A 22117-nucleotide genomic window follows, 5' to 3' on the forward strand; every position below is an offset into this window, starting at 1 on the left:
CGCAGTGAAGTTAGCTTAGACATCCGAATATATAGACTGGAGCTAATGAAAGCCAGTCAAATAAGGTTACTGATGCCATTTATCAAGAAGACATATTAAAGAAGTGGAACATACACAATAACCCTAACCCTAAGTATTCAAATGTTGAGTTTAGCTGAATGTGTACAGAGTAAATGTACAACGTGTGTGTGTGTGTGTGTGTGTGTGTGGGTGTTTGTGTGTCTGTGTGTGTGTGTGTGTGGGTGGGTGTTTGTGTGTCTGTGTGTGTGTGTGTGTGTGTGTTTGCTCCACAGTAAGTTCAGCCATCAGAATATAGTACGCTGCATTGGCGTGAGTCTGCAGATTCTGCCCCGCTTCATCCTGCTGGAGCTCATGACTGGAGGAGATATGAAGAGCTTCCTCAGACTAAACCGTCCCAAAGCTGTGAGTAATCCTCTGTCTTTCCCTCTCTCTCTCTCTCTTTCTCTCTCTCTCTCTCTCTCTCTCTCTTTCTCTCTCTCTCTCTCCCCTTTCTCTCACTCTCTCTCTCTCTCTCTCTCTCTTTCCCCCTCTTTCTCTCTCTCTCTGTGTCTCTCTATCTATCTGGCTCCCTCTTTCTCTGTCTGTCTGTCTGTCTCTGTCTCTTTCTACCCCTCTTTGTCTCTCTCTCTCTGTCTCTCTCCCTATTTCATTCTCTCTCTCTCTTACTTCTATGCTTGTGTATGTGTGTGTGAAATGGGCCCCCACTGTGAGGTTGAATATGTGAGCATTTTTTACCGATGAATATGTATCGAAGCGGCAAAATGTACTTAATTGATGTTGCACATACACTTACAAACCCTTACCCTTTGGTGTTATTGCAATCTTAGAACCAGGACTCCTCCTTGAACATGCTCGAGCTTCTTCAGATGGCCCGAGACATTGCCCTGGGCTGCCGGTACCTGGAGGAGAACCACTTCATCCACAGGTTACTATACTCTCCCTGAGTGAAGAATGAAATGGATAGATTATATAATTTGACCGTAGTTAAGCAAAATATTCTGTATGTCACCATAAGCCATTAAAATGTGCATACCAAGTGACAATATGAGCAGATCCCGGCAAAGCAATGAAAAATGGGTCCACCCAAATGCTTTTACGTAAAACACACAGAGTAACTCTTTGACCAGACATTTGCAAAACAGAAAATGTGCTTTTAAGCAGATAAGTAAGCAATACATAAGAATTGAATGGTCAGTTTGTCACACCAGTACTCTACTGTAAAATCTAGAGTGGCAGGTCTGACTAAGAAACTTTGGAACTCAGAAATGGAATTTTTCTTTTTTCCTGGTCTTGTATCTGTCAACATTGTGTTGGATTTGAACCAGGCTTTCAGGAAGTCTGGGCAAGAGTTATACTCTAATCCTTCTCAGGCTTAGAAAAGAATGGCACAGCAGGGAGTGACAAATGCATCAAGGAAGCTAGTTTTTAGAGGTGAAATACAGTAGTAACCACCAACATTCAGTATGTAGGCCACATGTTTATTAAGTCAAGCGCTGTATCCAATTTCACTGTATGCTTGGTCTGCTAGACTAATAAGGTTCAACACAGCTCAGGGAATACCATGTCTGTTCCAGTGGTTGGCTTTGCAAAGAGGTGTGCTTCCTTCCTTCACTAACAGTGGCATTATAGAGAGAAGAGCACTCTAGTAACTCCTTTTAAAGCAGCAATAGAGAGTTCTGTTCCAAAACTAGTAAGCGAACTACCTAAAAGGCATGCAACAACCTTGCAAACACCACCAACAGAACCAGCTGTCACTGATAGAAGCTTGCCAACACACTAACTGGTGTCTTTTGGCAGTATAGCTGGCAATGTCATGCATGTGAAAGCTTTTTCTTCCATTTTTGCCTGGGTGTTCCAGCCCGGTACACAGAACTACAACTACAGGGCATATCCTGGATGGCTAGTGGGGAAGACAGGTGTTTATCTGTCCTTCACGTGACTATATGCTATCAAAATTAATTTGAGGATGATACCAAAACTAGTTGCCTATAAAACCATACCTCAAAAAGTGTCAAATTGTTGCGTAGTGTTACTTTAAGGTAGTTTGGAGTATATCTAACCTAATGGCACCCTTTTTGACCTTTTTGTTATTTTTTGACGAATTATGAGATATATTACTTAGTCTGACATTCTTCACTGATTTGTTTTATTTTTGTTGGCAATTGATGTAATAGAGCCTTTTACTAAGTTGTTTCATAGTTTATTGTTCGTGTTCTCTCTTCTTTCAGAGATATTGCTGCTCGAAACTGTCTCCTTACGTGTTCTGGACCGGAGAGAGTGGCCAAGATAGGAGACTTTGGAATGGCCCGTGATATATACAGGTGAGACTCTCGTTCATACATTCCTACGTCTTGGATTGATTAGTTTTCCAGACGTTGTTGTTGGATCAGTCTGGGAGCAGATTTATTCTCCTTTTTTAATTCCTTGCGATCAGTCACATGAAGCATGGAGACATTCCCCCAAGATTCTAGTTACTAGTCAGGTGCTTAGAAAGCTCTTTTGCTGACGTGGATTGAAATAGCATATGTTTATTACTTTCTCCACCCCAAGTGCTTAGAATATCAGCTTTATTTTGAGTCTTCATTATGGGTAAACAAGCTGTTTTAATTAAGCAATTTGACTTCTGAAGCAAGTCCTTGTTTTCCTCCGCCAGGGCGAGCTACTATCGCAAAGGTGGCCGTGCAATGCTGCCGGTGAAATGGATGCCTCCCGAGGCCTTTCTGGAGGGCGTTTTCACCTGTAAAACAGACACATGGTAATATGATACCCCAACACAACATGTTTCAATGAATCACTGTTAGAAGATTTTATTCAAAATGTTGACATATTTACATAGTTATTTGCTTGTATATTTATTCATGTATTTGAAATACATGTAATGCTTTATACGTACAGGGAGTCATTAGCTGTCAGTTAGAACTAATACAAGATCGCTCTGTCTAGGGGTTCTCTGACAGGGTCAGTTAGGGTCTCTGTAACGGCTGGGTTGCTCTTTGGGAATTATAACTATGGGTAGTGTTTGCTTTGTATTGTTGTTCAGTATTGGCTTATTTATTTCATCTGTCCTTTTAATCGTGTGTGTATTTGGTGGTTGGTGTCATAGCTTGTCAGCTCCATTAGTTACGGGCCTTTTTTGTTTTCCATAATTGTGGCTTCAAGGCACATGTAGTCTTTACAACTGAGCCATGATAATTTCTCCACTTGCCCACAGGATCTCTTTTTGAATTTACAGCAGAATTACCCCTTTCATGAGGTTGGGTTGAAAATCCCCCAACACTTTTTTATCTGTCTGGCTGAACCTTTACCACACTGCAAATAAACAATATCATGGCCACTGCATGTCCAGACACAATTATTTCAAGCTGTTGTGGGCTACTTTCCCATGCAAACAATAAGGGAATTTAAGAATCAGCCTTCTGTTCTCGCTGCTGGCGCAAAAACCTTATTGTGTAGAGCGCAGAATTCCACTCTGTCCCATTCTCCGCAATCTTATTGAACTCTGCCGCCCTCTTCAGGTCATTTGGGGTACTGCTGTGGGAAATTTTCTCTCTGGGCTACATGCCTTACCCGTGTAAAACCAATCAGGAAGTACTGGAGTTTGTCACCAGCGGTGGTAGGATGGATCCACCTAAGAGCTGTCCAGGGCCTGTGTGAGTAACTCAATTGCATTGCTGTTGAATATTTTTTTAACTTTTGTATTTATCACTTTGTATTTATCACTAGTGTATTGGATTGCACTAATGTAATTGTCTTGGTACAATCAGTTAACGTTGTGCAATACTGACACATGGTTCAGCAATAATACAGCAAATAATAATTATGACGCAGTCTGTTTTGTATTGCTTTCCTTCACTCTTGGAAGATGTTGCTTTGAGTGTGGTTGCTGATGCATGTGAGAACCTCCAGCAATGGATTTAAAAACCTTTATACAAAAACAAAAACGTGCAGTACGCACACACACGCAGTCCTCATCAGCCGCCTTCATCTCTCTCCAGCTACCGGATCATGACCCAGTGCTGGCAGCACTGCCCTGAACACCGGCCCAACTTCTCCACCATCTTGGAGAGGATCAACTACTGCACTCAGGTACTTCTCTCCGTGCCAAACCTCATAGCCCAACCACCAGAGCCCCAAAAGACAGGCCTCAGACCAGCTCTGACCGCCATATTAGGCAAATGTTTGATCCATCACCACTCCCTACCATCATCTGTTTGGAAATGCTTCAGCCCAGCAGGCACGATGAGGCCTTCGAGGGGCATTGCGGATGGTCCAAATATTTAAACAACGCTTCAGCTTAGGACCAAGGGCATATAAATACTCCCCATTAATTGCTCTCAAGTATCGATCGCTGCATAACATCAAAGTAACTGTCTTAACACTCACAGTATTTGTTGAAAATATTTTTATATATAGTCATAGTCATACTGTAGCCCCTCATGAGCTCCATTAGCCTTAGCTTAGCTTAGGTCCTTACTGTGTCAACGTATGAACTTCATTATCCAGAACCATTGAGTGTTAAATGACACCATAAAATACAGTATTAAGCCTCTGAAGTTGTCAACAAAAGAACACAAAAAGGCAGAAAGTTGAAGAAAAGTCTTTTGACATTATTTTTGACACTCATTTTGTCTTTCCTTCTGTGTCTAATCTGTGACCCTAGGACCCCGATGTCATCAACACTCCTCTCCCAGTAGAGTATGGGCCGACCATGGACGAGGAAGGAGGCACTGTGATGCGTCCGGAAGGCTCCGGAAGCATGAGCCCTCTGTTAGTGTCCCACTCTCTGTCCCAGGATTCCCCTCTCCCGCCGGGGATCACCCTTGGCGCAGTCACCCCACTCCCGCAGGCCCACAAGCCCCGCCTCCTGCTCCAGAGGCCCCAGCAGCTGCCCCAGGAGGTGGCCACGTCCTACCGCGACGCCCTGGAGCCGTCCTGGGCGGAGCCGGTGCCGGCCGTGGCCGTCATCTCCAGCTCCTGGCTCCAGGTCCCCACCGCTGAGTTCCACCACCACAAGCCCTGCTCCCGCAGCAGCTCCTCGTCGGGCAGCCAGAAGCTGAAGAACAAGACCAAGAACCTGTGGAACCCCACCTACGGCTCCTGGGTGCTGGAGAGCTTTGGCCGGGCCAAGACGACCCTGTCGCACACGCAGTCCGTGCCACTGTCCTGCAGCGCGTCTTCCTCCCCGACCTCCTCCTTGTCTACCTCAGAGCGGAACGATCCGGAAGCCGCCGGCAGCAGTGGCCAAACCTCCGCCGGCCTGGTGTCCTCCACAGCGTCCCCCACCTCTTCTCAGACCTCCACGGGCCCTCAGGGACCGAACACAGGCCTGTCCTCACGAAAGAGTCCAATTGGAGGTGCGGCAGGTGGAGGAGGTGGAGGTGGAGGTGGAGGAGCATCAGGAGGTCCGCCAGCCAGCACCATGGACCTGGCCAAGCTTCAGACCTTCCCCTGCGGGAACGTCAACTATGCCTACGACGAGCACAGCTACGAGGCCGAGAGCTTGCCTCTGGTGGTGCCCAAGGCCGCGCCCCCGCCGGAACCCAGCGCTGCCTTCAGCTCCTCACCAGGCCTCCTCTCCCTGGCAGGCCTGGCCCTGGCACTGCCCTCGACCTCCGGACACAAGCCCCTGGTGAAGCGGCATGCCAGCTACGGGCACGAGGACATCAAGCGGCACACCAGGCCAGAGAAGCCAACCCGGGACAGGGACTCAGGCTTCTCCCTGTCCGAGGACCTGAGTGTCACGCCAGTCTAGCGGGACTGCAGGTATTCCTCAAGCAGCCAGCCGCACACTAAGCCATCACTGGAGGGATACTTCACAAAGCAAGCACTGGAATTACATTTTACACACTGGAACAACAATACACTGGAACTGACTCTTCAGCAAGCCATGTTTGACCTGCTGAAGAAATCATAAGCTTGTCGTTTTTTTTTTTAATATATAGATAAATATATATTCGAAATGAATAAGCCTTTTTGTACACGTAGTAATGTTTCTTAAATAGCCTTAGTACTAACTTAAAGGGTAGTAGGTACACCCAGGAGCTTTTAAATATTTACTCACCTTTCAAGAGCAGGGAATGGATTGACTTAGGAGGCTGTGAGACCGAAAACAACCACTAGATTCTATTCAGCTAATATTGTAAAATGAAAAATCGGAGGTAAGAGTTCAAATCTGAGGTCAGAGAGTTGTGAATCTCACGATCTATACTGTGAAAACCACATGCTAAGGTCCAACCAGCTATGCATTCTAGTTCTTATTTTATCATTCCAGATGTGTCCACCTGCAATGATAGCTGAAAAAAAATGGAAAGTAGTGTAGCACTCTAGATTCTACTGATAAAAGCTGATTTTGTACTTCTGAGGATAATACACTTATGTGATCGCCTGATAGTAATTTTAGGCTAGGATTTAATGACAAATATGTTCACAATACAGGTATATACTTAGGAGAATCTATTTGTATCTGAATGTGAGGGTTTTAGTAGAGCAATTGAGGGTTAATGGCTGCTTAGATTTTACACAGAGAATGGATTATTTTTTATGCACTAATAATGTACATACAATCAGCTAACCTGCCACTCTCATTGGCTGTCCTTAAGATGTTCCCCACTGTTTTTACAGTACAGTCACAACCAACCACTATAATGAAGGGGACGCCTATGGTCCTGCTATCTCATCCATAGGTCTTAGGTTTGGTGTCATAAGTTCACTCTATCTTTTTTCTGCTGAGAGTTAAGTGACGGAAAGTTTAAAATACCTAACAACTTACAGAATGGTAAACAGGATTTTTTGGGGGGTATGTTAGTACATTAAGAACCTTCTTCAGAAAACCTTCACTCTTTTTCGACACTTTTTCAAGCTTTTCTTTTTCTAGTGTCACCAGAGGATCACACATGTTACGGCTGGTGGTTGTGATTGCCAGATAGCATAGCGTGTTCCCCGGGCCTCCAACCGACACACAGATTATACTTAGGATGAATGCACTGACGTATTGTGACAATATATATATATAAATGACTCAATATACTATCACTTAACATTGACCACTCAACACTGGATATATATATTTTTGGACCATTGTCATTGTGATATACTGGCACTGGATGGCAGCACTGTTCTTGAGTGCATCATCAAGTGCTGGTTCTCAGGCAACAAGTAGTACGTCATGTGCTACATGGCACATAATGTTTAGTAGTGAGGAACATGTTGGGTTTTCTCACATTAACCTGTAGTTTTATTTTTCCTCCCTCACTTTTCTTCCACAGGAGTTATGTATATAGTTTTTTACCCATTTATTTTGCTGACATGTTTCAGTTGGCTTCAGGCTTATGCTTTCATCTGTATAAATCGAACACAGCCACTAAATTATCGTGTGCACTTCAATAAGCCATAAATCAATCTGCTGACTGAAAATTCGAGTGGAATTTGACACCTCTGACAACTACAATGCAACATCAACGTCCTCAGTTATCAGGATTTATTTGTTGGTTACTGGATTTGCAAATCCTTCTGCATACTTGGACACTTTACAGGCTTTTAGTGGGAAAAGGACACCTTTCTGTTTGAATCACTGCTGCATGTCAAAACATACTCCTTTGGCTCTTTTTTTCTGCGTTGTTTATTTCAAGACCATTAGTATAAACATCCTTAGCTGTACTCCAAGTGAGTTGTATTATTGTTTTTATTCTTTGAACTCCTTCAACTGGACTTAGTACTCTATGTAGCTCTGCCATTTCCATCTCATATATTAATATATTATAAATACCTTTATGAGTATACTTTGTGTTTTGTTTCATGTAGACGGATCACTGCCACTGGTCTGCAGGGGCCTTGGTGTCAGGCTCCGCAGTACCTCTTAATGAATCAGGAGATGGCAGTCTCCATTGAAAATGCGGCACCCTACACTTAAGTGCTGTAGTTCAGTTGGAGACTCGTCCATTTTATTTCCTCTGTATATTTATGTTTACAAGAGAATAGCATTAAAAAAAATACTTTTTGCTCCTTTTTTTGTGTTCCAGAAATGATAAACTGCTGTAAATGGTCCCTTTTATGAGGATGACACTGTATTCCCATTGAAATAAATGTCTTTAAAAACCATGTCTGCGTGTACCGGTAGAGTTAATTTGCACCGTGTGTAAGTGTACCAAATCATTTGTGATGGGAGGGCCCTAGTCTGTATATCCCACAGACAGAACTCAGAGAAACACTGAAGAACCCGTAAAATACAAGAGCAACAGTGACCAATGCAGTGACCAACAATTTATTCAGTGCAGGGATATTTATTAACTTTGAGGAAATCCGATATAGATTAATTGCAACTTTTCCAATATAGGGAATGTTCATTGATGTGATATTTTTTTTGCCCGATAGATGAATCAGAATTGGGCAGTGATGATTTGTGATTGGCGCATGCAAATCTTTCTTGTAAGAGAAGAACATGTTGCCACACGGAATGGCGGAATTTTTTTGTTTTAAGTTTGTGTTGTTTACGACAACCTGTCCGGGTGGAAAAGGCCGTGTTCGCTGAGCTCCCGCACACACACACACACACACACACACACACACACACTCACTCACTCACTCACACACACACGCACACAGGGTGAGACGTATCTGTTACTGCTGCTCCTATCCTTCCTCTTCAAATAACAGTAATGTCACTCAGCATTGTGTAACATAAGGGCTCAGTTTGTCCCGAGTAAACCTGCATGTTTGTGTACTCTCCTTTGAGGTGTGACTACTGGCATGCTGCAACTCATACCAAACTATTCAGACAGTTTGCAATGAAGTTTTTTTTTTGTAAAGAACCGCTGTCTAAAAATTCACATTAGCTTTTATTTCGGGCCATGTACAGAGGCTGATGGCTTTATGCCCTGTGCTTTAAAACCATAACCCAGAAGTTCACAAAATAAAGTAGGACAAGTTGGCTGTGTGCTCAGGGTGTGCATGGGAACCATTACATAAACAAGGCAATATTTATTGTAGAAAGAGCCCACTGAATTGATATTAACTTTTTTATTTCACAGATTTCTCACAGATAAACAAATAAACATAGACAAATTTACATTTCATGCTAAATGCAATTACTTTTGCATAGGTAACACAATAGTGTCTTGCTGTGAACTTTAAAAAAGTTACAGAAAAAAGTGTGCTTAATGATTTTGGACTGTAATACAGTACTTTGAAAAACAGCATTTATACAAAACATTAATACTCACAGTGGATTGTAATATGCAGTTTTTTCTTTGCCATAGGACTCGATTGGAAGAAAAATCACAAAAACATAAGGGTATATGAGATCCAGATTTGAAAAGTATGAAACATATTTCCTGACTGTCTCTGTTCAGGCTGTGTAAATTAGCATCTCTGTTTGTTTTGTTACATGAAGTCAGTTGTATAAAACTGCTATTTACAAACTCTTATGAGGGTGAGGAGTTAGACCAGGGGTGTCAAACATACGGCCCGCGGGCCAGATCAGGCCCACCAGGGGGTCCAGCTCGGCCCGCCGGATTACTTTGCTAAGTGTGAAAATTACAGAAAGACATACATTGCATTTCTATAAAAATGAGATTTTACTGGTGTGGCCCACTTGAGATCCAAGAGGGCAGTATGTGGCCCCTTAACTCTAATCAATTTGACACCCCTGAGTTAGACTGATAGTGTTGCATTGCATTAATGCAATTGGTGTGTATTTCTCACATCACACACACACTCACTGCTTCCTAGTTTGATGAATAAACGTACACACACACTTCTGCCCTCTCAGGAAGAATATGATAGTTAGTTAAAGGATTTGTGTGGTACATTCACAGCTAATATTTTGAGAATATTGGTATTTGGGCACTGGACTCGTGCTTTGTTCGATAGCCTTGACGCCCTTTAAGGTAATACACTTTGTTGATACTTTGTCTGTTGATACGTTTTCACAAATGCTGCATCCACAATGTGTGCAGAAATAATGTAATACTTCAACAAACCTGTCAGCAAACAAAACAGCTGACGTACGGTCGATGGATGTCTCCCAAATCCTCATCCTCCCTGCTGACTTCACCAATGTCAAAGTTCAGGCTCAGGGGGGGTCAAAGGTCACCCCTGGAGCAGGGAAGTCAGTGTGTGGATGAGGTTGTCGAGGCCCCACAGGTAGCCGTCCTCGCGGTTGCCCTCCTGCCAGGGGGTGCAGTGTTGCAGGGTCTGGCCCTGGGGCAGGGCTGTGGTCTTCCCAAAGTCGATGAGCCACACTTGAGCGCAGCCCGTGCGGTCATGGATGAACAAGAGGGAGCTACCGATGACCTGCGGGGCAACAGAGCACTACTCAGTACATTAGATTTCCATGTTCGGACGAAAAATAAACTTGATTCTGCACTTCTGTGCCTGTGCTTTTATGCACTTTAAACCATATCTTATCAACGAAGTAACGAATGCACTTAAAACCTTATCTTATCAATGAAGTAACGAATGGAAATAGTTACAAGTGTAAATGGTTTTGTTTTACACTGTACCACAAGTAAAATACTTTTAAATGGTAAAGAACAACACTCCGTTCAGGTAATATTAAAGTATAATACTATAATACTTATTAGCGACTATTTACTGAAGTATTCCCAAACACATTGGGTAATGAGTCTGAAGTTTGTGTGCAGCCAGAGGCCTTGCATGCTAACCTCGTGCTTCTTGAAGAACTCGGATGTGTTCAGGGCTTGTTTGATCTCCTGGAGCTTATTCACATATGCATTCTTTTCATAGACAGAGAGAGAGGGAGAGAATGAGAAAGAGAGAGTGAGAGAGAGAACGAGGGAAGAAGGGAGAGAGAGATAGGGAGAAAGAGAGTGTGAGAGAAAACCATGGCATGAACCAACATTTGTGCTTAGGCTATTTATTCAGGTGGTATCTGGGAAGGAATCAAAAGCAAGTATTTGCTTTCAGGAGTAAAAGTAGCTAAATATTTAATGGTAACATCTCTTACGCCACAGGGTAGGGTGGAACCCTATTTACACTAATGATCATGTCCTGTATGTTCACTATTGTTCTTCTCATCAAGGAAGTGTGAGGTATACTAAGTCAATATTTAATATGGTCTAATGTATACTTCTACCCACTGCGTTGAGGAATCTTTGTGAGAAGATGAAAAATAACAAACGTATAACTTCCTTGAAACATTGAGCCCAAACATATTGCCTTAAGACCAGGATGTATAGTGCAATGACAACATTCCTGTCTGCACAAGGGCATGAACCAGGATGATTCAGTACCAAAGATAATCACACATATATGCTATTTAATATCCAATATTCAATGTATTATATGTGTGCAAATCAATATCTATACCATGTCCAATACCAAGAATGAACATAATCAGTAATGTCTGTTGAGGAAATACAATTGCTATACATGCTGTGCGATACAGTATTGTGTACATGTATTCACGTGTCAAATTATCCAGGAATTTTCATGAAGTTAGACGATGAATTGTAATTTCCTGGAGTAAGCCGAGCATGGTAAACAGTCGAGGACTGTCACTGCAAGCGTACACATGAGGGAAGTGACTGAACTGGTGGAGCGGGTTGGCATCAGTGTCACTCACGATTGTGTTGGTATTTCCTGCCACGAAATCCCTGAAGACCTGAGTGACTTCTTCTTTTGAGCGCGTCCTCTTGAAGTCTGTGCGACAGGTGCCGTCTGCTTTCTGCGAGAGAGAGAGAGAGAGAGAGAGAGAGAGGGAGGGAGGGAGAGAGACAGAGAGAGAGAGAGAGTGGGAGAGAGAGAGAGAGGTAGAGAGAGAAAGAGAGACAAAGAGAGGGAAGGAGAGAGGGAGAGAGGTACAGAGAGAGAAAGAGAGGGAGAGAGAGAAAGATGAAAGATGAGAGGGGAAGCTGTCATGTAAGGTCTGTACTGAAGGTCCAGAAAAGGAGTTTTCAAACTTATGATCAAAGAGACAGATCACCCAACAGGTACTATAGAAGCTTCCACCCCTACAAAGCACAGCTAGCTCCAACACTGAGAATCTCCTCAAGGCTTTGAATAGGTGTATTACATGACTGTTATGATGAGGACATACAATCACTGAAACCTGAAAATCTATTCTATATTGATATCTGCAAATGTACCCACACATTTTGTCCTTTGTATTCAGTTTGCAATTAGTGCATTAGACAGTGCCAGTCAAAGTGCTGCCCCTATGTATTAGTAATGAGGCAGGATATTGTGTGCAGAGTGTTGACAGCTCCAATTTTGCAAACATGATTATGATGCTGTGCAGAAACTTGCAGAGACAAAGGAAAGGAAAAATGATATAAACAACACATTCACACTTCCTTCAAAACAGGTTCCATGTCAGGCTCTAGCACGTTGGGAGTTCACTGAGGGTGAGGAGGCTTCCCTCTGGCATTCCCTCTGAGGCCTCTCCAGTCGCTACAGGCCTTTGGGCCCTGGCCTGCCCTGCCCTGCCCTGTGCCTCACCTTGACGCCTTCGATGCGGAAGCCCAGCGTGTGCGTGGAGCTCAGCGTCTCCCTCCACTGCATGTAGCGGGGCTTGGTGACGGCCCTCTGGTCGTGCTCTTCCGCCGAGGGAGCTTGCCGGTCCACCTCCAGCATCTTCTGGTACAGGTCCCGCCGCAGCTTGGGCCGCTCCCGCGCCCGCACCAGCTCCCCCTCCAGGTACGTCCTGCCAGGGGGGGTGGAGATTGAGGGGCAGGAGGGGGGGAGGAGGGGTGGTTATTTGGGATGAGAGGTGAGACAGACATAGAGCAGACGGTGAGGCTTGGCCTGGAGTTCCCGGTGAAAATAAATAATAGGGCTCTACCTCCAGAGCCGAGGGTCTGTTAACACTCTGGCTCTCTCTCGGGGAGCATTCCAGGCAGCAGCCTCCGAGGAGCTTAGGCAAGGGTGTTCTGACTGTGTGTTCTGGTGTTCTGACTGTTTTTGAGAATGTGTGTTTATTGTAAGCACCCCCTTTCGCTTGGGAAGCCTGGGTGACCGTACCAACTACTCTGCTCTGCATCTCAGAGGCACAGCACCAGAGTAAATGCCCATGGAGCTCGGGGACGGCCTCTCGTCTGCAGGCCATACGAGATAATAAAGAAAGATGCATGCACGCAACGATTATGACTACTGTAAATAGCTATCTAAGTGACAAGTTCAGGAGCTAAATTCAACAAAGACATCATACCACTCTGATGCAACTGTAAATAGTCATACTGTGACCTTTGATTTTTTTTGGAGAGACATTTCAACTTCTGTTAACTATTTCAGTTTCACTTCTACACACTCACTCATGTGTTTGTCTCAAGAATGAGAGGAGGAAGTCGTGAGGGGAGTCCTCGCTGCTCAAAATGCCACAGCTCTAGCTGTACATGACTGTTAGTGTGTGTAAGTGTGATTGCAAGTGTGATTGCAAGTGTGTGGGTGTGAGTAGGTGTATGTGCACGGGGGCGTATATGTGGCAAGGACATCCTCAGGGCCCCCTCACGCGCGTGCACATACGTGTGCGTGTGCGTGTGTGTGGATGTGTGCATTACTGTGTGGGTATCGTATGTACAGGAAACCTGTGGCTAGTAGTCTGTGCTAAGGAGGCCTCTCTTGTCTGTGTTTGGCTCCACCCTCACACGCAGGAAACTGGGGCGTGAACCCAAACAGGTGTCCCATAGAGTTAAGAGTGGCAGCATTTTTCAGCATATCTAACCCTCAACTCATGCTGGTTGATCACCACAGAAAGGTGTTTTCCAATACATCATGCCAACTATTATGTTACAGAATCCTACAATCTCTTCCTCTTTGGCCTTACTCAATCAAATAAAAAAGATACAGATCCGTTAAGGAACTGAAACTGAGAGAAAAATGTATTGTAACTGAATGTTTTTTCCCTACTAAATGGTTTTAAATATTTTAAATGCTTTATCATGAAATCTCTACAAATAAAAGGCCACATATGTCAACAAAATCAATAAAACTCCTTTGTCAGGACAACAACTGTTGACCTGTTAATTCTAATCTTTTCTTAAACTGCTGAACCATTCAGGAGTATAAAATGTCTCACCCAACAGACACCAATTCGAATTGATTACTCGACATATTAGAAATAAGAAAACCCCTTGGGAAAGTTCTCCCTGAGGATTTATGAGATTATCATGGTTTCAAACCATAACTTGGCTTGATTAGAAAATGAAAGCATCATGGAGCAAAAGACACCCTACACACTATCTCATTGTGAACCAGGATTTTTCTTCAAAGAGTGCACCATCCAGACATCCTACCTGACACCCATCTTGCAGTCCATGACGTTAGGGCCCTCGAAGCTGCCCAGCAGGTCGGTCATCTGCAGGAAGGGCTCTCCATCACTCTCCACCACCCCGAGGTAGGCCGGCACGAAGCCCGCCAGAGCATCGCCCTGCAGCTGCTCGAAACACTGCTTCTCGTTCTCAGAGAACTTCTTCAGGATGGTCCCCTCACCACCAGCCTTAAAACTACCTGAGGACGCAATGGGGTGCACATACAAAGCAACAAGGCTGAAAATCCAAAAAGACATGACCGAAAGAGTCTTGATACCTCAAGTTATGTCTAAAGAGCGGGACCATGGGACCAGCTATGTTCAGTCATGTAAGGTAAATATATACATTTACATTTAAATACATTTATGACATTCATGTGAAATGAATATCTAATTTCATTGCTTTCCAGGAAACAGTAAGCAACTCAAAATTCCATTCACTACTGAAGTAAAACTCATATTTGACCTAAGGTGGGGGTTGAAAGTATGACACTGCAGGAGGCCGCACAGACAATAATTATTTCTGGGTAATTAAGTCATTTCATTGGCTTCTAATTACCTTTATGGCCCGCAAGCTGAACCCAGGAGAGGCGCTTGCGTTGTGAGACAAAGAAAGGGAGGTGGACTATAGTCTTCAGCTTCCACCATGGCTTGGTGTGCTTAGAGAGAGAGAAGGAGAGATGGAGAGAGAGAGAGAGAGAGAGAGAAAGTGAGAGTGAGAGAGGTGTTGAGAGGTGCTGTTAGTTCAACTAGTGCCATGAAACTTCCCTCACAGGAACCAGATCCTTGTTAGGGCCTTTTCAAGACTACGGTTCTCAAGGCAAGACCCTGGCAGTGTGACAGGTAGCAGAAACCACCGTGCCTCCTCATTTAAAAAAAAACAAAAAAAAACTCTGCCTCTGACACTTAGCAACAGTTACCACGGTTCCTCTTCAGTCCCCAATGCCTCCCTCCACACAGAACCACTTTCTTTTTTTTTTTAAAGGGAGAAAATGCTTCACATCTGCTTTGTGGTCACACCTGACTTGCACTGCGGCGATGAACGCGCTTTGCATTCAACAGTTGAACACTAGATAATGCTCACATTGTCCTGTCCTGGGGAGGTTTGTTTGACTGCGAGCTGGAGAGGAACTATGTGCTGGTAATGACGTTCCCTAATTGTGTGTGTGAGTGTGTGTTTGAGTCACCAACCACACGGCCTGCAGACAGGCTCGAGGGCACTGAAATATTTAACACTCCACTGAGTGATGCAAATGTGAGGAACAAAAAATCACACTCGCCCTCTCACTGTACAGTGATATGAAAAAAAAAAAAAATACTTCAATCAAAAATTACAAATTCAGTGGACAGAAGAAATCTCCCTAAGGGGATTTGGAATAAGACACCCAAGCAATTATGCAGCAGCTAAAAAGAAACAGAATTCAAAGTGCATCTAATTCACCAAAAACTATTGATTGGTTTAGTGCAGTAACGCACGTTTGAATGAGCAGGGATCCAATAAAGTGATTCCAGACCCATCAGCTTTGAAACGGCTCTGTGAACCAAATGAACACAGTGTGGTGGTGGAGAAGGTGGAGGGATTGTATCACATGGCCAAGTTCGGCTGAGGATGTGTGTATGCAACATGTTCACTCACAACAAACAACTGTGTGGGTGTAAATGTCAAATGTTTTTTTTAGATCTGAGCTGATCAAAACAACACATGAGTGGTTTACCTCCGACTATGGCACTTTTGGCCTAGGGTGGTCAACTTGACATAAATGAAAACTCAAAACAGTAGAACGGAGACTATAAAATTGTTTATTTAAAAAAATACATTAGTGAAATGTACTGATAAAGGCCCTATACTGTATATTGCCCAAAGCGTATCATTAACCGTGAGACTGTACTTTCACATAGACAGATGCTAATGCAAAGATTTAAATTTAGAGCTTTGACAGTACATTTTCACATATAATATAACAATATAACCTGATATTAAAATATTGATTTATTTGGTCTCCATTTAGTGGTCTCCTCCCTGAGACTTCAAAACATCTAACCTAATGGAGCATTAGATCGACTGGCAAACTCTCAAAATCAACCCCCAACCTCCAACCACTCCGACGCTGTGCTTCAGCGCTTAGGAACCCAGCCTTGCTGTTAACACTGCCAGTCTGTGTTTGCATTTCTTCCACATGACTTGAGAACACTGATTGTGCGCTGTTCACACCCTCAAAAGCTTTGACACTCCACATGCCAGGCTCTTGTGTGTCACTGGAGACATCAGACGTGATTTGGCTCACAACTGCTGGTGTGTTTCTTCCCTGCACTGAAATCAGGACTTAACTTCCCTTGAGCAACATTTGATGCGGTTTAATGTGTATATTACTTAATGTGTAATTTTACTTAACTCGCACTTACAGTAGTTACATTACTGCACTTTTTTTATTTCTTATGTAAAGCAGTATTTATTGTTACACTAGGTCTCTATTGCTCGTAGCTTGATTGTTCTCTCCTTTGTACGTCGCTTTGGATAAAAGCGTCTGCTAAATGACTTAATATAAAATGTAAATGTAATGTATATTAACATGCGCAAGCACTGGCAAATATCCTGCTTTGCTGTACAGTCCTTTCAATCAATGTCTGTATTCTTTTGCAAAACTGAGCTGTTGTAGCATTTTGTTTAATCTCTAATTGTATTAAACTGCTTTATGAATAAATGTGTTTTACTTATATTTAAAATGAACGAACAGAGAAGTCCAAAGTCTTTGCCTAATATAACAAAATGACAACAGAGTGACCAACCAACCAACCAACCACAGAAGAGGCGATCATAATGACATGGCTATGTAGTCTACATGCAGGTGGCTCCTATACTACTGGCCTTTCTTTTCTTAAGCCCACCAATATTAGGTCCTTCCAGAAACACCACATATAAGGGTTACACAGCGTGCGCAGCACCTTCCCCTCAGTATCTCTTGTCAGTCTTTGCAGTTTGCGCACGTCTAAGTGAGAGGGGTGATCTCTTAGTAAACCTTCAGGGCTCAAAGAGAGCAGTAACGCTTTACTCTTATCCAGTTGTGTTAATTAACAGTACAGTGTTAATGTACCTACATCATACATCAGCCTTTACTCTTATCCAGTTGTGTTAATTACCAGTACAGTGTTAATGTACCTACATCATACATCAGTAACGCTTTACTCTTATCCAGTTGTGTTCATTAACAGTACAGTGTTAATGTACCTACATCACACATCAGCCTTTCTTGACACCCTCTATGAGGAAGTCATCAAGCTTATGCCAACCGAGTATCAGCAGCCATCAAGGCGTCAGTGTTCAGCTGACATACTATCTACGTCAAGTGACACATGCCTTTTTCTTCGTTGGGTTATGCTAATACACTTTCTGGGTTGCCAAGGACAAACCCGAAGGTGTGACAGTGAGGAAATTCAAGCCTTTACACATACTTTATGTGACGCATTTCTGCCAAGCCACATGGACATTTGAAGTTGAGTCACTACATTCAAGAGCATGTTTCCAATGACTAGTTCAAAGTCAGCAGGCTTTCTGGAGAATTCCACGAGATTGACATGGTGTCCTAGGTGTCCATGGAATTGTGAAATACAGATGTTTCTGTGGTGGAACTAATTATGTGGTCGTACTGGGTTGTGAGAGAAGTAAATGATTGGCCAATGCCTTTAACATAACACACACAACACATCGTAGACTTGGCACATTACACTGTCTGTAAGCGACTTCCCAGACAAAACTAAAGCAACAGCATCCTGGAAGAGTGCGGTCGGGACTTCCTAAAACTACACATTGACGTTGACGTAATGACATGAAAGGTCTCATTAATTATCTCGTTGAACTGATGACTTTTCCTTTGTAGTTATTCACAACAGTTAAGTTGACATTTAGCTTTGTATGCATGTGTGAGCAACGTTATGTGTGACTGGGCAAGTGTGTGTGTGTGTGTGTGTGTGTGTGTGTGTGTGTGTGTGTGTGTGTGTGTGTGTGTGTGTGTGTGTTGTGTGTGTGTGTGTGTATCATGTTTATAAGTGAGTGTGTGATTTGGATGTGTGCAAAGCACCTACCGCATGATTTCTGTATTAATAGAATTGAGATGTACACAATAAATGTGAGTGCATGCGTGTGTGTGTGTGTGTGTGTGTGTGTGTGTGTGTGTGTGTGTGTGTGTGTGTGTGTGTGTGTGTGTGTGTGTGTGTGTGTGTGCGTGCGTGTTAGCACACCTCTCAGCCAGAACACACAGCTTTGTTTGTGATAGAGCAGTTTCTGCTTTAAATGTCACAGTGGCTTAAGCTGATTTGCTGCAGATACACAACAAAGCTAATGGGTGAGTCTATCAGGACTGTGTGGGCTAAATGGGTGTTGAGTGTGTGAGAGAGAGAGTGTGTGTGTGTGTGTGTGTTTTAAAGGCTGAGGTAAGATGTGTGTGTGAGTGAGTGAGAGAGAGAGAGAGAGAGTGTGTGTGTGTGTGTGTGTGTGTGTGCGTGTGAGTGAGTGAGAGAGAGAGAGTGTGTGCGTGTGTGTGTGTGTGTGTGTGTGTGTGTGTGTGTGTGTTTCAAAAGCTGAGGTAGCGTATGTGTGTGTTTGTGTGTGTGCCAATTTTTAATGTCAGAGTGTGTATATGTCTATATTCCTATCTGAAAAGGTACAGTGTGTGTGTGGGTGTATCATTAACTGGGTGTCTATATCAATGTGGGCGTGGGAGTGTGTGCGAATGTGACATTGCATGCCCATGTTTGTTTGTTTTTTGTTCTTCATATTTTTCCATTCATGGCCTATTGCCTCAGCACAACGGAAAAAAAAGATCAACATAAGGGTGTCAATCAATACCTAAAGGTGTGCAAGCCTCAAGCTGTACAAGTTACAGAACCAGTCAGATAGATACAATTAGATACAGAGCAGCCTTCTAGACAGGCAAGGCTCTAATTGTTTAAAACACGGTGACAGCTACAGGCCTTCTATGGTCGTTGCTTAGACATAACGGACTGCAGGCGTTCTCTACAGCTCAGCGAGGGCCAAAATTACAAGCAGACATTAAACAGATCACATAACTGATAGAAACGAAGACTAAATGCTACAGACAATTAATAGTCTCTTGTGCAAGCAAGTACCATTGCACAATATGGACAAAATACAGCTGCTCAGTTTTGGAGCTGTGTTTATTAGTGAGTGATCATTTTAGCTTGTGTCAAAGACTGTGATCCGGCAAACCTTATTCGCTGTCTCACAACTATTAATATCAAGTGTAAAGTAATACCAACATCTTCTTCATAGTTTCAAACCAACAAGGCCCAAGGGTGTGTGATAAAAGATCATGTGAGCAACGTCTTTCCACTACTGAACAAGTTACTACACGAATGTGTTATTACCAAATCGTTACAACTCCAGCTTGTTGCAACCACTGGAAAAGAAAGAATACACAAAAAAACGTGTCCTTTCCACTAGATATTGGCGTTACTATGTCTGGCTCTCAGTTTTGGTTCCATTACCCACTGTAAGAAAAGGAAGGCTGACCAGACTAATGGAAAATACTCTCCTGCCTTGTTACAAACTATACCGTGAGGTCTGGGCTAGGTGCACTACACCAGTGATTCAAATAAAAGAGGGTTCTGGTTAACACTCAATGCAGACTGTATTCTCCACAAGTTCCCATATTTGACAGCTTATTTGACAGAGGTTCTATACTTCAATATCTAGTGTCACACAAACCTAGCTACAGTGCTTGTCAGGAATGAAAGATTTAAACTTATTTTTCAGGAACAGTTCAATTATCAATCTATAGATACCTGCATGAACATGTAATAACCTAAATGTAATATAGGTATTATTCATTACCATGTGCAAATATTTACACCCTTAAAGGTTAACAATTTGTAAATGTTCTGCAGCTGTCAACAATGCTGCATAGTAACCGTCTAAGTCCATTTCTACGGAAATACCGAGGTAAAGTGATATGAAAGTAAGCGGCAATATTCAAAAATACTAGATTAGTGCTGTAGTTTTCCGAGAATAGCTTGTTTGAGAGGAAACCACGTATTTGTCGTCATATAAAAGTTAGCATGTAAGGAACAGCATCTTTGCACACGTTACACCAAACGCGAAAGGCTGAAATTATCTCTGATGACAGAATATTCTATGTTTTGAAATTTGCAGGTTAAGATAGATATTTCAAAAGACGCCTGAGTATGCAAGGACACATTTAAGGGGACGCACTTGTGGGCCAAAAAGGCCTTCACTGACATTTTCACACCAGAAAGCTAAAAATAACCAGAAGGCTAAATTCTCCATCAGTTAACATAAGTTTGTTAGTTTCCCCTCAGTCACTGAAAGAAAATCACAATTCTTTGCAGTTGTTGGTGTAACCCATTTATCGCCTCTTAAAGCATTTGTCGCAGATAATATCATATGCAAATCAGATATTCCCATGACCACACTCAGGCCGACGAAAGTTGACATCTGTTTTTGATGTGGACAAAATGGAATTAAAACTTTGGTTTTGCTTCACTGGATTGCCCAGAGGTCTACAGTGTAGCCTATGCAACAAATGGCATAAGCTATACATTGATTTCCTTTCTGTTATGCATTTGTGTTGCCAAAAGGGACGCCACCGAGTCTGACAGACCATGCAGTCAAACTGGTGTTAATTAAATGCACAATGTACAATCCAAATAAGGCATAAAAGTACTTCCATCAAAATGACTAGAGCCAATTATGTCGGTAATACTATTGCAATAGTTATTTTCTTGTCGCATGCAACAGTGTTGCCCTGATATGTCACACAACGTAGCCCATAGGAAATTGATGACTGTCTTCTAAATGCATTCAAAATGTCAAATGCAACTTACTTCCCCCGTGTCCACCAGTTGCTCTAGGGTGACGATTCCTCTGCTCTTTGTCTCATTATCACTAAGAATGTCATCCTCTGATTCTTCAAACACTGTCGAAGAACCCGTAGAAGAGATGGAAGAGTTCGATAGTTTTCGTCGTAGCGTCTCGTTTACCTCATCCCAGTCCTCTAGTTTCATCTCGCGCGGACATGCATCACCTTCGGGGGTTATGGTCACCTGGGGAACGCAACAGGTCCTCAGTGTTGACCGCCCGTCGCCTCCACGAAACTCTTCTTGCCCACTTGTTGAGCCAGTTTGTTCCGCCATCGGCAACAGTTCATCACCAATCTCTGTCGCTTTCGGGTTTGCCTTGCGCTCCCTGTTTGACCCGTCGCAATTTCCAGACCTGGGAAGCCCTACCTCCCTCAAGGACCTCCGCCTTTCTTTCGGCATTGTCGAAAACGCTCGTAAACCATAGAAGGAGTACGAGAACGTGCTCTTGTGCCAAAACAATTAGGCTATTCTAGCTGTGTCGCTGTAGTTCGCTCCATTTAAAGTCCATGGTGTATTTAACTATGCTTGTTTTGCTAGATTACGCGCGAATTCTGTGTCTCCGTCCCTAGCGAAAAGAGAGGTTTTGGTTAGACTCGTTGCTGAAGCTGTTTAGACAACCTGGTTATGGGGAATCCCTCTCAATCGTAGGCACGTCAAAACGTCAACGCGGTTTGGTTTAGATCTCAAGTTTATCTTCCGCATTTGAATTTCCCCCCTCTCTTCCTGACTGCATAACTGTATGTGTTTGCTTCGTGCTTTTGTAGTTTTCATTTCCTCATTCAGTCGTCCTGCTCTCCTGATGTATTACCCAGTGTTTTCCCCCAGCTACTGGTATAACAAAATATACAAACGCCTATAATAAAGCCTACAGATCAATTCTGTCAATGAGGAACTCTTTAACCCTATATGTCTATTTTTATTATAGACACTATTGACACT

The 22117-nt window shown here is 43.1% G+C and overlaps 2 protein-coding genes across 3 annotated transcripts in view; one reads left to right on the forward strand and one right to left on the reverse strand.

Moving 5' to 3' along the window:
• The window catches only part of ltk (leukocyte receptor tyrosine kinase), a 59028-nt gene extending 50910 nt beyond the window's left edge, over positions 1–8118 (forward strand). For both annotated transcript variants that reach the window (XM_031580513.2, XM_031580514.2), the window contains exons 23-29: positions 294–423; positions 849–946; positions 2250–2342; positions 2675–2776; positions 3537–3671; positions 4017–4107; positions 4682–8118. In XM_031580513.2, coding sequence (XP_031436373.1) covers positions 294–423; positions 849–946; positions 2250–2342; positions 2675–2776; positions 3537–3671; positions 4017–4107; positions 4682–5773 — 1741 coding nt within the window. In that variant the 3' untranslated portion in view covers positions 5774–8118. The remainder of the gene's footprint in view (positions 1–293; positions 424–848; positions 947–2249; positions 2343–2674; positions 2777–3536; positions 3672–4016; positions 4108–4681) is intronic.
• A 603-nt stretch (positions 8119–8721) lies between these two features.
• On the reverse strand, positions 8722–21868 carry itpka (inositol-trisphosphate 3-kinase A). Its single transcript, XM_012826778.3, has 7 exons — positions 21143–21868; positions 14844–14943; positions 14271–14484; positions 12478–12682; positions 11603–11704; positions 10683–10754; positions 8722–10311 (listed from the first exon to the last, which is right to left on the reverse strand). The coding sequence occupies exons 1-7, from the start codon at positions 21575–21577 to the stop codon at positions 10108–10110; spliced, it is 1332 nt and encodes a 443-aa protein (XP_012682232.1). The 5' UTR covers positions 21578–21868; the 3' UTR covers positions 8722–10107.
• Positions 21869–22117: the final 249 nt, after the last annotated feature.

Source organism: Clupea harengus, chromosome 14 (assembly GCF_900700415.2).
Source record: "Clupea harengus chromosome 14, Ch_v2.0.2, whole genome shotgun sequence".
NCBI lineage: Eukaryota > Metazoa > Chordata > Actinopteri > Clupeiformes > Clupeidae > Clupea > Clupea harengus.